We start from the raw sequence: 18,347 nt of genomic DNA, 5'->3' as shown, positions 1-18,347 counted from the left end.
TGAATACCAACATATTTTTAAGGACTTTTTAAAATTTGAATTGAATACCTATAGACTTTTGAAATACAAAAAAATCTTTTAAATTTTGAATTGAATACACCCCATAAGTAAAAGATTCGAAATCTTATATACAAAATGTTTGTGTAGCTATCAATATTAGATTCTTTTTTCTTTTCATTTTCTCCCTTTATCGGAAGGACCTCATATCTACTTCCCACCTTTAATTTCCCCATTTTTAAGCTCAAACATGTAACTTCATCAGTGGCAGAGATGCATGGCTTGAGGCAGCTTATCAACTTCAACCTCATTGTGATCCTTTTCTGATGATCCTTAATTTGTCACCATATGTTTCCAACACAAAATCTCAACACCAATCATCAAAACTTCAACATTATAAATATTGGAAATAGAAATAATTCACTTGTGATAACAGTGGTTGGGAAGTCTGCTGTCTATGTCGATAACAGCACTTTACTGGAAATTAATACAAAGATTAAGAGGGTGTTTGGCTGAGCTTATAAGCTCTTCAAAACAACTTATAAGTTGTTTAGGAAATTATAAGTTTCTTCAAAGTGTTTGGCAAAATAAGCTCCTAAACAACTTATAAGCTCCAAAAATAAGCTTTAAGAGTTTATAAGCTCCCCAAAAAATAAGTTCCTCTACCCCAATTTATTTTTTTATAATCTTATATGCTACAACCATTTTTCAAATGTTTTTCAACTATAATTTATTATTTTCATCATAAATCATTCAAGTTCATTTCTCTTCGATTTTCTCTCTCTAAAAACATATTTTTTCTCTCTAACAAAAAAAAATCTTTCTCTAGCTTATAAGTTCAATTATCCAAATACTTTGACAACTTATAATCTCTTGAAACATCTTATAAGCTGTTGGAGCTTATAAGTTCTTTAAAATAAGCTTAGCCAAACACCCTCTAAGCCAACGCTTGGTTGGGTGTTTTAGAGGTTAGAAATGGATTCAATTAATTGAATCCATTACTTGTTGTTTGATTTGAGTAATGAGTAATCATCACCCTTACTTGGGGGTAACTCAATAATCTAATTTGTTATTCCTCAAAATAGAGGGAAACAAAAGAAAGAGAATCTCTTACTATTGATTCATTTACATTATTAAATCAAACATTTAGTAAAAGTAATTATTATTATCCTTTCACTCTTTTATTTGATTCTATTATCTTTTCATTCCTCTATTTGAATCAAACTAGCGGTAAAACTTAAACAGGATTCGTTTCATCAGCGGTGATGGTGGTTACATTACATGTATGTGATGTGGGAAGCTGCAGTTCCAAAGCAGAAACCAATCAAGATAAAGTGGACGTGGGATTCAGGTACTTGGTTAGGCTATATTTCTCGGGGAAGCTGCAGTTCCAAAGCAAAAACCAAGCAAGATCAAAAACATTAGATTAGTGGATGTGGGATTCAGGTACTTAGTTTGGCTATATTTCTCGGAGCTGCAACTCAAAATGGAAGAGAGTGGTACAGTAGCATTCATTTTGAGGTCAGCATCGGAGAAAGGGGCAATGAAGATAGCCTCATCCCTATGTACGTGGACTCAATGGTGATGATGAGAGGGCATAAACATGATCTCGTAATCTGGATTGAGTCTGGAGAGCTCGTACGACAATACTCATGTCTGGACGAAAATCAGCTTCATCTTGAAGACACACTTCAGCAATTGCAGCCATCTGTTTAAAACAAACCATAAAATCAAGTGCAAGAGACTAATATTCAGCGACACAAATGGTTTACCCTTTCAACTGGCTTGGCATGGTAGTCTGCTTTGAGTCTAGCATCAACAATATTGTGTATCTTGTCTCGAGAGAGCTGTGGTTTTGCCTGGTGTCATGTCATATAATTTTCGAAGTTAACCTTTTTGATCAACTCAAGAAGAAGCAGAAAAAACTAGTACTCGCACGTCGTGGAAGAAGCTACATACATACCCATGACACAAGGTGCCCCTGCCTTGGATCATTTAGTTTACGACCTGTCAAGAGCTCAAGGAGAATTACACCAAAGCTGTACACATCACTTTTCTGAGTGTGGTTACTCTGTCTACAACCCCAAATAAGAGCAATTACTACAAATGCAAACTACTACTTCTCATCATAACTAAAAAACTCATAGATATACATACTTTGGGGGCTCATAATCAATAAGGGAGGCATAAGGATGACGATCTTCCATAAATGGTACGGCATGGCAATAGGAGCATTGAGTTGATAGATAAAGATCAGTTATCTTAGCAGTTTCATCATCAAAAACTAAAACATTACTAGATCTGATGTTATGATGAATCAATGCATTGTCATGAATGTAGGATAATCCCCTTGCAACCCCAATAGCAATTTTCATTCTTTGGGACCATGATAAATCCGGACGTGCCTCCAACTCTAAGCCTTGTATGTCTTCTCGTCCTAATACATCGTAACGTACATGTATATAAGTAGTCAAGTACATGAAGAAGCTTGAATGATTGCAAATTCCATATTAAGGAAACTGAATGCAAAATAGTATTCCTCTTCAAATTTGTTATTTTGAATAATATTTGACGACAAAATAAATCAACTATTGTGAGCCAACCATGAAGTATGTCATGTAGGGAGCCTCGTGGAGCAAACTCATACACCAACACCTTCATACCAGTATCCAAACAATAACCAACTAGTTTGACCACGTTGTTGTGCTTCAGCCTAGATACTGTTAAAACCTACAAAACCATGTGTTAAAGCTACATTACTCACTCCAAAATTTATGAACTTTTCATCCATATTGTCCAAACCTGCGCTATAAATTGGTGGTCTGGCAACTTCTTGTAGAGCTGTTTGATTGCTGCATCCTGTCCACTTTTCAGGACTCCATGTAATACACGTCCTCCTCGATATCCATAGGAGATCACACACTTACTACTGAAATCATCAGTAATTCGCTTTATTTCAGCTAGTGGAATGAAATTAGGGATAGAAATTGGCAGTTTATAAACAGTATGATCCACTTGTAAGGCAGGGGCAGCAATTGGCTGCACCTCATCTTCAACCTCATTCTCATGCTCAACCCCATTCTCATCCCTTTGTGTTGATCCTGTGTCACCATATCCAACACAAAGAAATCTCAACACCAATCATCAAAAATTTCAATATTCAATATCTATATATTATAGAAAGAATTCACTTTTACCAGATGGTGTAACTCTATTCCAAAATGGCCAAAATTGTAATTTTTGAGCTGTCGTCCCTTTCCTCTCCTGTTGCTCAAGGGCTAACTCAAGCTGTGCCACAGCTTGAGTCATTGTGAGTCGTTTCTTTGGTTCAAGATGCAAACATCTTTTAGCAACCCCAACAAATGTCTTGAGACAATCTTCTGAGATATCTCCCTTCAAATCCGAAGCTACAATCTGATCAGCTTTTCCATTTCGAATTTTTTCTTGAGCCCACATGGACATACACAGCTCATCCTCAACAAGCCTATGCTCAACCGCTGGTCTCCCACTCAACACCTCCAATAACATTACCCCAAAAGCATAAGTGTCACTGGCCTTAGTAAGTCTGCCGCTGGTAAAGTAGCTTGGGTCAAAATACCCAAATGAACCCTTAACGTTTGTGAGGACATGACTTTGTAAGAAATCTTGGCCTAAATGTTTGGCCAGCCCAAAATCTGAAACCTTAGCTGTGAAATTCTCATCCAAAAGGATATTTGCAGGCTTGACATCACGATGAATGATGGAGCAACCGGAGTGAAGATAGTCCAGACCTCGTCCCAGCTCCAATACATATCTTCAGTCGTTCATTCCACGACAGAGTTGTTGAGCCGCCGTCCCTACTCCTCGACAGTTTGTGAAGATGATCTGCCAGCGTTCCATTAGGCATGTAATCATAAACAAGAATCATCTCTCCTTGCTCATTGCAGTAGCCAATCAGAGAGACTAGATTACGATGTCGGAACTTAGTGAGTGTTTCAATCTCAGGCCGCAAACTCTGGCTGGCCTTGCCCTTTATTCGAATCTGAAGGTAGCCGCCGCTTTATGGCCACGATAGCAGAGTCGTTATCAATGAGGCCTTTGTAGACGTTACCAAATCCACCCTTTCCAATAATATACGCGTCACTGAAATTTCCGGTGGCTGACTGGATTTCGACTAGTGAAAATTGCCGACAAAGCGTTGATGATGCCATGTTTTCAGTTCAAGTTATTTGGATATTGATGATTTTCAAGTAACTGGAGAACAGAACTACAACTGCCATGACAAAAAGTGATCGTAGAGAGGGAGTTGACTCACTGTGGCAAAATATTTATCCTAATTTAATTCTGGCGTATCATTACAACTAGAGTTGAGCGTGATTTCTTTGAAAATTCAACAAAACTACACTCATTACTAAACTACAAATTAAAAAAGTAGGTGTTCGTATAACTAGAAAATTTATACCTATATAAAAAGAGCTTGTGATCATCCAAAAAAAAAAATAAAAAAACAGAGAGCCTTGTCTATAAAATACAATTTCATGTTGATATTGTTATATATGCATAAATGTTGCTGTTATTATATTATTTAATAAAACGAGAACTTCATATTATGTTAGTATAAATAATAATTAATTATTATGATTAAGAAAATTAATTTGTAATTCAATTGAAACAATAGAACAAAATTATAATAATAAGTATTATGATTAAGTAAATTATCTCATTAATTTGACTTATATATAAATAAGAGTCCCAATTATGGGGAATAAAAAATCCCTATATAAAAAGTTTTATTGTAAGTGTTGATTTAATCTCTCTTTTAATATTAGAAAGAAAGAAAAAAATGTATCTAGGCAGGGGCAGAGCTAGGGGTGGGGCAGGCGGTCATTGGGCCCCCCTGGAATTTTCAAAAATACTAGGATATTTTCGTAATTTTATATTAAAATTAAAAAATATATAATTTTATCTACATCATTATCTTATTGAGCTATTTTATATTGTAATTGATATGTAAGCTTTAGAGTTAAGACGTTTAGAATAAGTAAACACATAATTAATTTATGTGTATCATGCTTGGATTGGATCCTAGAAATTTATATTTTGAATTTGATATTGAAAGTCACTTTGCCTTATAAAGTTTCATGGGATTTTGGAAAATAAAATCACGAACTATTTTGAATTTGCAATTTTAGTGTCTTTTGAGTGTGGCGAATTAAATAACTATTTTTTCAAGTTTTGCAATTTCATCCCCCAATTTTATTTAATTTTTCCGATCGCTAGAGTGTTGAATTGGAGCTTACATGGATTAGTAAAGACGACGACGTTTTTGTGAGGCCTAAACGACATCGTTTCGTACCATTTCAATTAAAAATTTCTCCAAATTAGAAAGAGATTGTATAATGTATTCTATATATAATATTCAATATTTAGTAATTTTATTGCAAAATACATTGTAACATGAATATGAGCTTGAAAATCTGTTAAAATGTGTTTTTTATAATTTAAATAATATTATAATTGTGTTATTGATTATTATTTATTTTTAATTTAATTTAATTCATTTTTTATTTAATTATTAATTTTCTTTTTAAAAAAATTGGACCCCCCTAAATCAATCTGGCTCTGCCCTTGTATGTAGGTCATATATTTAAAAGGGTTAAGTATAAATTTCACCCCTAACATATAGGCCCTTATAACGTCTGGCACCCCATGGTCAAGGTGGTGTCAACTAAGCCCCTGAAGTACCTAATTTTCTCCAATTAAGCCATTTGCCCTAATGTAGAGTTAACTCCGTCTGTTTTTTTTAAATTTAATTCGATTTAATTCAATTTCATCGGAGCACTAAATCAAGCCCTAATTTCTCCAAATCGTCGCGTCGCCGTCCTGTAACTTTCGGCGAATTCGATGCCCTGCTTCAGAGCTTCTCTTTCTCTCTGAATCACAACAGAGCTCGTCGCTCGCGAACGAAACTCGCTCTTCCCTTTTTTTCTCGCGGATTTCCGCCATCAATGGCTCCTGTGGGGCCGACTGTCATCGGCTCTGAAATGGCGAGGCCAACGTTGTCCCCTGATCTCATCTCTCATCTCCTACAGAGCCCTAATTTATCCTCCTTTCAAGACTGTCGCAGCAACCTTCGACTTCTGGCGAGGACGCCGCCATTTCTGAGGATCAGGCGGTTGTTGTCGTTCTCGCTGAAATCATGTGAGTTGGTCATAGTTTCCCTCTTCACCCAACTCTCCTCTCTATTCCCTTCTCTCCTTTGAAAGTTGAGCTAAGCTATCCTCTCTCGTCTCCAATAGGTCAGCTGCCGACAGAACTATGTGGCGGAGGTCGACGAAGATGATGATGCTCGCCACCTCCACCACCCACCGCGTCATCGCCTCCACCCAATCAGAGCCTGGCCCTTCCACCCAGTTGGACCCGGTGGCTTAGCCCACTGGCCACCGGGTCCTCACTTAAGTGAAGTGACCCGGGTTCGATCCCTCTTGGGAGCGAATTGGAGATTGGAGATATAAGGTGGATTTGGTGAATGGAGAGATAAGGTGGTTCTTGGAGTGGATGGAGAACTAATTACTAACATCTAACATGACTTTGACCGATCAAAAAAAAAAAAAAACAACAACACCAATCCTTGAGCGCCGCCGCTGCCGCTGCTGTCACCTAGCGAATTAGATGAGGATCGCGCATCTGAGGATCATCTCGTCACCCCTTGGACCGAATTAAATTTAAAAAAATGGACAAAGTTAACTCTCTGTTAGGGCAGATGGCTTAATTGGAGAAAATTAGTTACTTCAGGGACTTAGTTGACACCACCTCGATCATAGGGTGCCAGACGTGATAAAGGCCTATATGTTAGGGGTGAAATTGATACTTAACCCTATTTAAAATGCCTCATATTACAAAAAGTAGTCACATAATAAATAAATTATAAAGAATTTAGTCATTTCTAACGTACATAAAAATTATGAACATTTGAAATTAATCAAATCACTATAAATTGTGTATCAATAATAATATCATCAAAAGTAACATAATCATGGCACTATAATTTATTGTAGTTGATGATCCTATAATTGAACTTATCAGATATACAGTGGGGATTTTCTATTATCTACCTGTGTTTCCATGATTATCAGAAGGTCAGAAAGCTAGAGAGAGTTTGATAGTGGAAAAATAGAAAAAAAAAAAAAAAACGAGAGAGTCCATTTTATTTTGAGGTCGTGGGTATTTATAGATATTAGAACTTAGGGTAAAATAGTAACTTTACAAAATCACCCATTTCGTGAGGTAACTACCTAACTGACTAGGCCTATCACTGATATGTGCTTTGTCGGGCCCTTGTCTCTAAATATAGAGCTAGCTTGGAAGTCCTTCTTCTGGCCTTTTGTCTGGAAACCATGTCTGTCTGACGACGGATAATCTTCTTCAAAAAAGCCCATCTCGACTGATCTGTCTGTCGACTTTTCTTTGGAAAGGTTGTCTGGAGTCTTCTTTTCTGCTTGATCTTCTCGAACTCGGCTATTTAGATCTGGAGTAGTCCATTTTGGCTCAATATAGTCTACTCCTTGGTATTACTCTGATTTGCCAAGCCAAGCCACGTGTCATGATCCTAAGGGCTCATATATTTTACCCCTCATAAGTAGTAATTAAAAAAGGGGTTATTGCCGGAAAATACATGTAGTTTGTCAATTTTCTGGTTTATAACATGACTTTATAATTTGACCAAAAAATACATCAATTTTCAATTTAATCGCAATTATAACATGACTTTATAGTCTGACAAGAAAATACACCAAGTTTCAATTTATTCTCAATTATAACATGACCTTATTTAGATTATTTTTCATCATATATGCATTAATATTTATTGTATTTATATTAAATTGTTATGTATAAAATATTGTTAATTGATTGATTAATTTTTATAAAAATTAAGTTAGATGATTAATTATTTTTAATATATATATATATATATATATATAAATTCAACACACAAATGCATATATATATAAATTTGATTTTAATATTCTATTAATATATTATATATAATAAGTATTTATTCATTTAAATTATGAAATTATAAAATATTAGGATCAATAAAAAATTTAGGTACATATATAATAGAAACTATGTTAAAAAGTAAATAATATTATGTATTATTTACATATATTTATCAAATATATATGTATTTATATATAGTATATTGTGAGATGAAAAGAAAATTAAAAAAATTTAATGTATTAAACTTTGATATTATTATACAAAATTAATTACTGTAGTGGGCAAATTTTGTATAGCCCATTCGAATAAATATTCGCGGCCCAAGCACCTACCTAGCCCAATCCGAAAAACTGAATTAATTTCAATTAATTCGGCCCAACCCGGTACTTTAGGTCATCAAGGCCCATCGACCCAAACCCTAGATAGGGCAGCGACGTGGGGAGAAAAAAAGGAATGAGGTCAGGGATACGATGCCCCTAATATCGGAACGACTAGGGTTTAAGGAGACGTGCCAGCAAAACCCTAGCCGTCAGGCCATTGCGGTATAAATAAGAACTTACTAGGTCATTCGAGACAATCATTCGCACTCCAACACGTTCTCTCGCTCTTCTCTCCCCTCACGCACTATTCTGCCTCCACGCTCTCAGCCTTAGGTTTTCCGGTGATCAGATCAACCGAGACGACCCAACGCCCCTCGCTCATTGCTCAATCGCCTTCAACTCCGTCGACCAGATCGACTCGATTTAATCTTTCATTTACTTTCAATTGCTTTCAATACGATTTTTATTAATATTGTTTATTGACTTGAGCGTCGGAGACCCTTCCATTGACACCCCCACCGGTGCTCCAAGAAGGGCTCTAACGTTGTTCGTGTTTCAGGTTGCTAGTGCCCATCGTATCGGACGACCCCGACGTCCTTATCCGTAATTGTCGGATTCATCCCCAACAATTACAAGGTCATGTTATAATTGAGAATAAATTGAAACTTGGTGTATTTTCTGGTCAGACTATAAAGTCATGTTATAATTGCAATTAAATTGAAAATTGATGTTTTTTTTGGCCAAATTATAAGGTCATGTTATAAACCAGAAAATTGACAAAATATATGTATTTTCTGGCAATAACCCCATTAAAAAATATATTGTATATTACTCCCTCCGTCCCACCTTCATAGTCCACTTTACTTTTTCACACATATTAAGAAAATAAAATAAGTAGTGCTTGAAAAATACAAATTATATGTAATTATTCAATTTTGTCCTTATTTATTCTATGTTTGACTATATTTAAATAAGGTTATTTTAGTAAAAGAAAAAATTAATGCTTATTTAATTTAGAAAGTGAACTATGTATTAGGACATCTCAAAAAAGAATAGGGGACTATGAAGGTGGGATGGTTGGGACTTTAGAGTACAATTTATCACTCTAAATAAACTACAATCACCAGTTGATAAAATCACAATTGCTACCACCAATCTCATTTCATTAAAATTTTCTTTTTCAATAACACTTATTATTATTATTATTATTATTATTATTATTATTATTATTATTATTATTATTATTATTATTATTATTATTATTATTATTATTATTGTTGTTGTTGTTGTTGTTGTTGTTGTGCCTCAATTGTGGTCATTGATCTAAATTTTACAACTATACAATGTCAGATCGAAATTTAATATGAGGCTTGTGTATGCAATCAAAACACCAACAATGTTATCAGTTACGAATTGTGTTTTATGATCCAGATGTAAAATTTTTAAAAATATATTAAATCCTTACAAATATTGGTTGAATGTTTTCTATTTTTAAAATAGTTAAGTATCAAATACACTCCTAACATAGAGGCCCTTATCATGTCTGGCTCTATATACTCGACTTTGGTTCAACTAAACCCCTAAAGTCTTAAATTTGGTTCAATTACACCTTCTGCCCTAACAACCGTTTAACACCGTTAAGTATTTTAATTTTTTTTTATTGGTGGTGGGACCCACGCCTTCTTCTTCGCCAAGCTCGCCGGAAACACATCTTGAATCTTGAAATCGCCGGAAACACGCCAATTTGACCGGCGCGGCAGGCTCGAAATCGCTGGTTTTTTACGGCGAAGAAGCAAAAGAGGAGGCGAGTGGCGTGTCGTGCAATAAGTGCATGCCTAGCAATAGGGAGAGGTGCATATTAGAGCTTCCAGGTTTGGGCGCGGATCGGACGATGGGTCAGATCCGGTTGACCATCAGACTTGCCTGACCCAAGAATTTGCATTTTTGAAATGGGCCATTGTTAATGAGATAGACATAAAAAGAAAGGTAATTTTTTAAGAAACTTTTTCCCCCAAAAAAAGAAAAGAGAGTCATTATTAATAGATTAGAGGAAATATTATTTTTTATGGAAAACACTCTTTTTCCTTCGCGAGTATTGATTTAGAAGGTTTTAACGAGGCTCGACCCTTCGTATGCTTTTCTGTTCTTTCAAGGGATTAGGTTTCTCTTTTTTCATTTCGTTTTCTATATAAGCTTTATTTAATAATGATTTTTTATGGAAATATTCCTATATAATGTGGACATTAGGGAAAAAAAAAATACTACTATATGAGAGTTGCCCGAACATATCAATTTCTTAACGGAGGGTATAGCTGTAAATTAGCTATCCGGCCGAAAAAATAAGTTAAGGAAATAGCACAGCCATGTCACCGATCCATGTATCACTCGTATAAGGAAATCCAGCCGCTGGATCCGAACCCATACAACAGCCCCCAGCCATAGATGCATTTCGATAAACTTTTACTCATCTCTTAAAATATTTATTTATTTATTTGCAGCAATTGCTTTTTCCCATTTCCGATCTAGCTCCAATGTGCTTAACCCATTTATAACCCTTCTCCTCAACCAAAATTATCCATTGAATTTTCTTCCTCCATACTGTAGCTCCTTTACCTCAAGGGTAAAACCAGAAAAATTTCCCTCTCTAATTAATTTAGAATTCTGCTTGAAGTTTTGAAGATCGATCGAGATTGTTCGTGGCCATGGCGAGCGAGGAATTACAGGGCGGTGATCTTCACAATCAAGCTCCGCCACCGGCTCCGATCCCTTTGCCTCCTTATCCAGAGGTAGAATGCAGCTGACTTCGACTTATTAACTTTTTATCAGTACTGAATTGCATGTTGTTAGCAAAAACTTTGCATCTGGAAACTCGTACGTTTGTCACGGAATTTCGTGAAAACATTTCTCGACTTTTATTTTTCCTTTTCACATAGATGATTTTGGCGGCAATCGAAGCGTTGAATGAGGAAAACGGGTCGAACAAATCGTCGATCTCGAAGCACATCGCGAAGCACATCGAAGCAACCTACGGCCCGATCCCGCCGGCGCACTCGGCGCTCCTCAACCACCACCTCAACAAGATGAAGTCGTCGGGCCAGCTGCAATTCCTTAAGAACAACTACCTCGTTCCCGATCCCAACGCGCCGCCGCGCCGCGGCCGCGGCCGCCCTCCCAAGCCCAAGGCGGCGCTCCCGGCGGGAGCCCCTGTGCTGCCTCCTCGCCCCCGTGGCCGCCCCCCCAAGTCTCACGACCCCACAGCTCCGCCGCCGCCACCGAAAAGTGCGATCACAGCTCCTTCACTTTCCGGGAGAAAACGTGGCCGGCCACCGAAAGCTGCGGCAGCAGGTGGTGCTGCAGCTGTAGATGAGGCTGTGGCTCCTAACCCGCCTCCGGCCGCCGGAGGAGCGCCTCCTCGTGGTCGTGGAAGGCCGCCGAAAGTGAAGCCTGTAGTGACTGCTTCTCTAGGGGCTTAATTGAAAGACGAGTGGTAGTTTAGGGGCTTTAGGCTAATTTGTTGTTGTAGTGTTGTTTATTTTTATTATTTGCATCTTGGTCCTTGTAGTTTGAGTGATTTTTAGTTTAGGGATGGTGAGTGAGTGGCAATTTCATTGTTGTAACTTTGGTGTAAATTTAATGGGATTCACATGGGATTCTCACTTTTAATGAGAAAAAGAAAAGGGAGGGGAAAAAAGATTCTATTGATGTTTTAATTTATCTAGATAATGCTTTTCTTTACATTTGTTTTATTCTAATTGGATGAAATGATATGTATATTTATGCGTCATTAAAAAAATTGGTTTGAAGGTGCCTTGCCACTTTTGCTTTAGTTTCATTCAAAAGGAAAGTGCATTGGGACATGGTGTGTTACTGTCTGTTTTCTTTAATTGGATTTGGCTGAAAAAGATGCTGCGCTTGGAAAGGTTCTTATTTGTTTGAATAGAAATAGAAAAAGATGCTGTGAAACTGCATGAAATGTGGTTTGAGATGAAAACAAATGTTATACAAAAAGTTGGGAAAATTCCAGGGTGAAAAGGAAAAGTAACTCTGAAATGTGGAATGGATTGGTGATATTATCAAGTATATTGTGAGGTTTAAATTTATTACTCCACTATTTATTTATTTATTAGAAATGTGAAGTTTGAAATTGAATGGGGGTTTTGGCGGGTGAATCTTGGTTTCGAAAAGTCAACAATCATATGGCAATAATTGTGTTGGTTCTTGGTTGGTAAACAAAAGAAGGAAGTACTCCCTCCGTCCCGCTAAAGTTGGCAACATTCGTTTCGGCACAGAGATTAAGAAATTGAGTGTTATATGTTTTAATAAAGTGTGGCCTACAATTGTTGACCAAATTAGTGAGTAATTGTTGACTTAATTAAAGTAATTTTGACATTTTTTGAAAGTGGCCTACAATTGTTGACCAAATTAGTGAGTAATTGTTGACTTAATTAAAGTAAACTTTTGCCATTTTTAGAAAGTGGCCAACTTTAGTGGGACACCCAAAATAGAAATGTTGCCAACTTTAATGGGACGGAGGGAGTACTTGTTATTCTCAATTTAAGTTTTGGTTATTGTCTTATTGATTTAAAAAGTTGTTGATGTCTATGTAATTAGCTTTAAGTAATACACGGTTTTGATTTACCTCAGGAATCGAGGAAAAATGAGTAATTGTGTGAGTACAATGCTAAATTAGGAAACCAATAGGGGGGAAAAAGATTTAAAGAGGCAATTTATAAATCGATGAGTATAAATTAATTGGGAATAATTATCCTAAGAGCTGGTCTTGGGTACACCTGGGTGTACCATACAACCGAGTTACACTTTCACTTAAATTTTGACCCGCATTTTGATCTGAACCCATATCCTAACCCAACTCATTACTAACTGATGAATAATAATTTAGAATTATCATTTTCTAAATATGTACTCGATTTGCTCTTTATGTGATATCAGGGATGTAAGTACTAAATCATCGAATTTCAGGGGGGTGTATTCGTTGTGGAGTTTAATAGATTTCTATGGATTTTAAAAGTCTGGGTGTATTCGTTCCAGACTTTTAAAAGTCTGCAGAAATCTGGGTGTATTCGTTCAAGACTTTTAAAAGTCCATATAAATCTGGGTGTATTCGTTTCAGACTTTTTAAAATCCATACAAATCTAGGTGTATTCGTTATTCCATTGACTTCAAATCCGGAATGACTTTCATGGATTTCATCCAAAAAATACACACGACGAAATCCGGCCAAGAACCACGAGAATTGAAATCCATGAAGTTTTAAGCGAGCGCTGAGTTCCAACGCCCGCGGCCAAGAAGCCAGCGAGCGCCGGAACTCAGCATCCGTTGACATCGGCCAGCGATCGCTGGGTTTGGAAATCAAAACCAAAATTCCAAGGTTGACATTCTCAAACGCCTGAATTTCTAAACAAATGGTCTTAAAGACACCCATGATCATTTTCTGAAGACCACAACACGATAACTAGATGCGAAAGCGGAAACAATGAAGAAAAAGATTGACCAACAATACAATCCAAATCAACTTCGAGGATTCGTGTTAAGCAAACACATCATCAGTTTCCAATCATCCCTGCTTACATTTCAAGTGTGTATAAGCACCTAGTCACAGTATACAGCCTATATTTATATTCACAAATCTCATTCTTAACGCCATTAGCAGAACCATCAAATCTAAACACATCGAGAATGCACATACATCAACAAGCATTTAAAGTTAATCAAAATAGTCGACAATGAAAAATGAAAAAGCAATAACCATACGTTTTCCGCCGCCCAAAACCTTGTGCACTGGCTTCTCGCGGCCAAACAGACGGTAGATCTTGGCCTTCGTGGCGGATGCCGCTGATTTGAGGTCCCCATCATTGTCGGAGTCGGATGAAGACGAACCGCTGCCGTGGAATTTGTCCGTGATCTTATCCATGAGAGATTCAGCTGAGGATTCGTGCTTCTCGTGCTCACCGGCGTGATCGGCCATTGATTCCAAGCTTCGATCTCAATTGCCGCCGTCGGAAAAGTAGTTCTCTGCTTCACTCGCTAGACACACTGTGCGCTCCCAGCGGTCGCTGGGTTTCCAGTGGTCGTTGGGTTTCCAGCGGTGCTGGGACTCAGCGGGCGTTGGCATCATGGATTTCAATTCAAGAATTATCCCCTAAATTCTTCGAAAATCAGTGAAAATCGGGGTGAAATCCAACCACGAATTCTTTGAAAGTCGTCTGGAATCTATGTGAATTCCATGGAATTTAAATTCCATGGACTTTTTAAAATCTGTGAAAATCCACAACGAATACACCCCACTGCCCTTGTAAGATTGTGGTCTACAAGTGTTGTTTTAAAGTTTCATCGGGTTATAAATTTTGGGTCCATTGATTGTGGACTGGAAGTTAGCTATAATGCACGGTCAACTGCTTCTCTTTTTACTTAACTGAATATACACATACGCCAAGTCTTCTGATTGTGCTGATTAGTCTAATTAGATTAAATTAATTCACTAATTGGATTTATTTTTTAAATTATGGACTTAATTAGATTAACTAGGAAAAATTCTCAATTAATAAGAATATATATACTATTTAATTATAAAATATCTACTAATCAAGTAATTATTATTATTGGATAATAATTCAAAATAGTTTTATTACTAATCCATAATATGGTATTAAATAAATAAAATTAAATTAAAGACTCAACTAATGGTTAGTTTAACAATTTCGACCTAGGACATCTAGTCCACTACATTAGTTAATTAAAAATAATCTAATTAAGTCCATAATTTAAAAAATAAATCCAATTTGTGAATTAATTTAATCTAATTAGACTAATCTAAATCTATACTATATTAAAAAGGGAGTTTTCAATTTAAAATCAATTTCATATTAATTTCAAAATTGAGTGGCAATTTTATAGTTATAATAAAATTGAAGGTTTATGTTTAAATTATATATTTTTCCTTTTATTTTTATTTTCTTTAACTTCTTATTTGTTGTTACATTTCGTTCCAAAATTGTGAAATTCAATTAATTATAAATATTTAATATGCATATCAAATTAAAGATCACGATAAGAGCTTTAATATGATATATTTTATGAAAATATTTGATTTCAAATGTAAAAGTTAAATTTGTTTAAATATTAAAGTTTTATAAATTTCTCTCTCATCTCTCATCTTTTTTGAATAAATATATTTTTAATTCTTTTTAATTAGTATATTATTTTTATTTTTTTAACTAATTTTTTTTTGTTTTTGTTTTTCATAATATCAAATTTTATAATTGTGAATTCTTTTTTATTTTTTCAATATTCAATTCTGTTAGGTCCCGGAGGATCACTGAACAGGTGTATGGGGGGAGGATACACCTGTAGGACAATTCTTCGCGAAAACTGAAGTTTGAACAGATAAGAGAACTTAACTGATACTGAAAAGCTTTGTATAAGAATATCAATTGAAGGTTTCAGTTAAGTCTCTAAACAATTTTCAGTTGAAGAGAGGCTAGTGATACTGATATTAATATCAGTGGATGACTTTAGTTAACTGAAACAGTCAGATAACTTCAGTCTAGATAAGGCTTCAGTCGAGTTTGAACATAAACAGAGGAGTGTTATGAATCTTACTGATTATCCGAAGATTTATCAGTTAGACTACTAACACTATCAGCGAAAATTAAACTTAGTTCAAATAGCATTTAGAAAGGTTTGTCACTTTATGAAATCCTTAGTTTCACTTTTCAGTTAGTCAGATTCAGTTGTAAAAAATTTTAGCGCAAATAAGAATAACTGAAAGCAGATAAAGAACATAATGACTTTTACGTGGTTCGGAAAACAAGTTCCTACGTCCACGACCAGATGATCAGTCAGACAAACACTCTGGGCTTGTGCTTATGGGTGCATAACAAACCTTGAACTAAAAATACAATTTTCAGTACCAACGCACTGGGTTGGATTTCTCAATCTTCTCTTAGCACGCTAAGACAACAATGCATTTGCAGCGCTTGGCTAAGATCTCTGGAGTCAGAACACTGGTTTGAACTCCTCTCTACTCAAACACTCTTTTCGCTCGGTTGAAAAGGGTTCGAAATCTTCCAACTAAGATTACTGAGAACAGGCTCTCAAGTAATCGATTCTAGGCTTAGGATTCAACAAGAGTTGCCTAGATTTCTAAGAGAATTTATGTAATCAGTAAGACTGATTTTACAATGTTTGAGTACTCTCTTCTTCGATTCAAAGTTTTGTCTAAGTTAAGGCTGGCTTGTGAATTTGACAGAGCTTCAGTGTTAGTCTTTGAATCGGTGAAGATTGCAGTGTTCCTCGAGTTCTATTTATAGGTAAAGTCTTGAATAGATCCGTTGGCTGAGATGGTCTTCAAGATTTCTACCGTTGTGAGACAAAATTTGAATTTGGCTGAGGCTACAATCTTCGAGGTTCCTAATTTGGTGAAGAACAACGTCTCAGGTACAACAAGCTTGCACCAAAAAAGAATGCTCTGCAGAGATTAATGACGATCTTCAATATCTCTGCATTTAATACGGCTGTACTTGAAAGTACACGGCTTCCTTTTAACGCTGAAACTTCAGTCCTAGGAAGAATATCAACTGATACTTGACTTGAGTATCAGTCCGCTAATTCCACGTAGCCAGCATTAATACTTCAGTCATAACTGATTCATCAGTGAAACTCCCGTTTAGTCACTACATCAGTATTTGACTTTGTCTTTTCACAGCTATTTTCATTTGGGATCTTCAGTCTTCAGTCCTCCGATCTTCAGTCTTTAGAACAACAGTCTAACTAGAAAACTTGAACTCTAATTCACTTGAGTTCGAAAAGTTCTAATCTTGAGAAAAGAAAACTAAGAGTTTTGGGATCATCAAAACAATGATAGGATATTTCTTCTACTTTTCAACAAATTCAAATATATTCAATTAAAATTAATTTTTGTATTATATTTATAAGTATAGTAATTGAATAAGTATTAATTTTATATAAATATAAAAATTAAAAATATTTTCCTCGTGCATTGCACGGGATGCAAATGCTAGTATAATATAAAAGATGCGTTTTTTTACCTCTAAATTTTCTCCGGTCCTCCTCTCATTTTTTTCCATCCAAATTTTCTTTCTCTTTTTTCTTTTTTCTATTATAATTATTTTCGAAAAAATAGTTAACTTTGATTCATGAAAAAAAAAAAAAACTCAATATGAATGTTAGATTAAATATTACAAGAAGATCTTTAATTTGATCTAAAAAACACTCTCTCTGTCCCATTTAATATGTCCCTTTTACTCTCACTGAAGATGCCATGTTAAGTGGGACGGAAGGAGTATAAAATATAAATTTGATACGAACAAGTCATGATTGTTTAAAGTGTCAAAATTAATTTTTGTTCGTTCTCATTTATCTCTAATGTTGAACACCGTACTCTTTTTTCATTTTGTTTTCGTTTGTTGGTGAAAAAATAAGTAGATGTCAGTTTTTTTTCCTTTCGAAAAAGTTTACATGGTTGTTTAATTATAATTATTTTTAAATTATTGTAATTTTTAATGCAATTAAGGAGAAGAAATTTTGTATTAATTTGAATTTGAATTTGTAAATAAAAAATTATTTATATATCTTAATATTAAAGTTTTAAATATTATATAGATTTGCTTAATTATCTATATATGAATTATTTATTTATTTATATGAACATATTTGTTGTCATATTTTTCTTTTTGTATTATCCGTATTTTTTTTATTTTTAAATTAGTTTTGGGTTGTTTCAATATAAAATTTTAATAATAATATTAATAATAATATAGTTTTGATTTTTAAGATCCCAAAATTGTTATATTAAATGATGACTTTTAATTATATTATATTGATGGTTTAATGTTATTTGCTCAAAATGATATTGGCTTAAATTATTTTCTTTACCATCTATAAATTTAATTATTGTTATACATATCTTAATTATTATTATACAATACTCATTAAATTTAATGTTATATTTATTAAGTTGATAATATTGTTATGATACACTATTTTAAATCAAATACTAATATTTAAATT

General features: G+C 35.0%; 1 protein-coding gene and 1 pseudogene across 1 annotated transcript; one reads left to right on the top strand and one right to left on the bottom strand.

The window, feature by feature from the left end:
* Positions 1-1,210: 1,210 nt before the first annotated feature.
* LOC131019650 (receptor protein kinase TMK1-like) lies at positions 1,211-4,328 on the bottom strand (annotated as a pseudogene).
* A 6,468-nt stretch (positions 4,329-10,796) lies between these two features.
* Positions 10,797-12,007, top strand: LOC131019649 (HMG-Y-related protein A-like). The gene is made up of 2 exons (XM_057948239.1): positions 10,797-11,083; positions 11,231-12,007. Exons 1-2 carry the CDS (start codon positions 11,000-11,002, stop codon positions 11,768-11,770), a joined length of 624 nt encoding a protein of 207 aa, XP_057804222.1. The 5' UTR covers positions 10,797-10,999; the 3' UTR covers positions 11,771-12,007.
* The last annotated feature ends 6,340 nt before the right edge of the window (positions 12,008-18,347 follow it).

The sequence above is a fragment of the Salvia miltiorrhiza genome, chromosome 4 (genome assembly GCF_028751815.1).
Source record: "Salvia miltiorrhiza cultivar Shanhuang (shh) chromosome 4, IMPLAD_Smil_shh, whole genome shotgun sequence".
Taxonomy (NCBI): Eukaryota; Viridiplantae; Streptophyta; class Magnoliopsida; order Lamiales; family Lamiaceae; genus Salvia; species Salvia miltiorrhiza.
Note: the sequence above shows the minus strand (reverse complement) of the source record. Positions and strands in the feature narration are given on the sequence as shown.

What these genes read in the sequence shown, in the direction of transcription:
- LOC131019649 (XM_057948239.1), top strand. Translation starts at nt 11,000, where the DNA reads ATGGCGAGCGAGGAATTACAGGGCGGTGATCTTCACAATCAAGCTCCG. An exon ending in CTTTGCCTCCTTATCCAGAG is followed by an intron (nt 11,084 to 11,230) that starts GTAGAATGCAGC and finishes CTTTTCACATAG; the next exon opens with ATGATTTTGGCGGCAATCGA.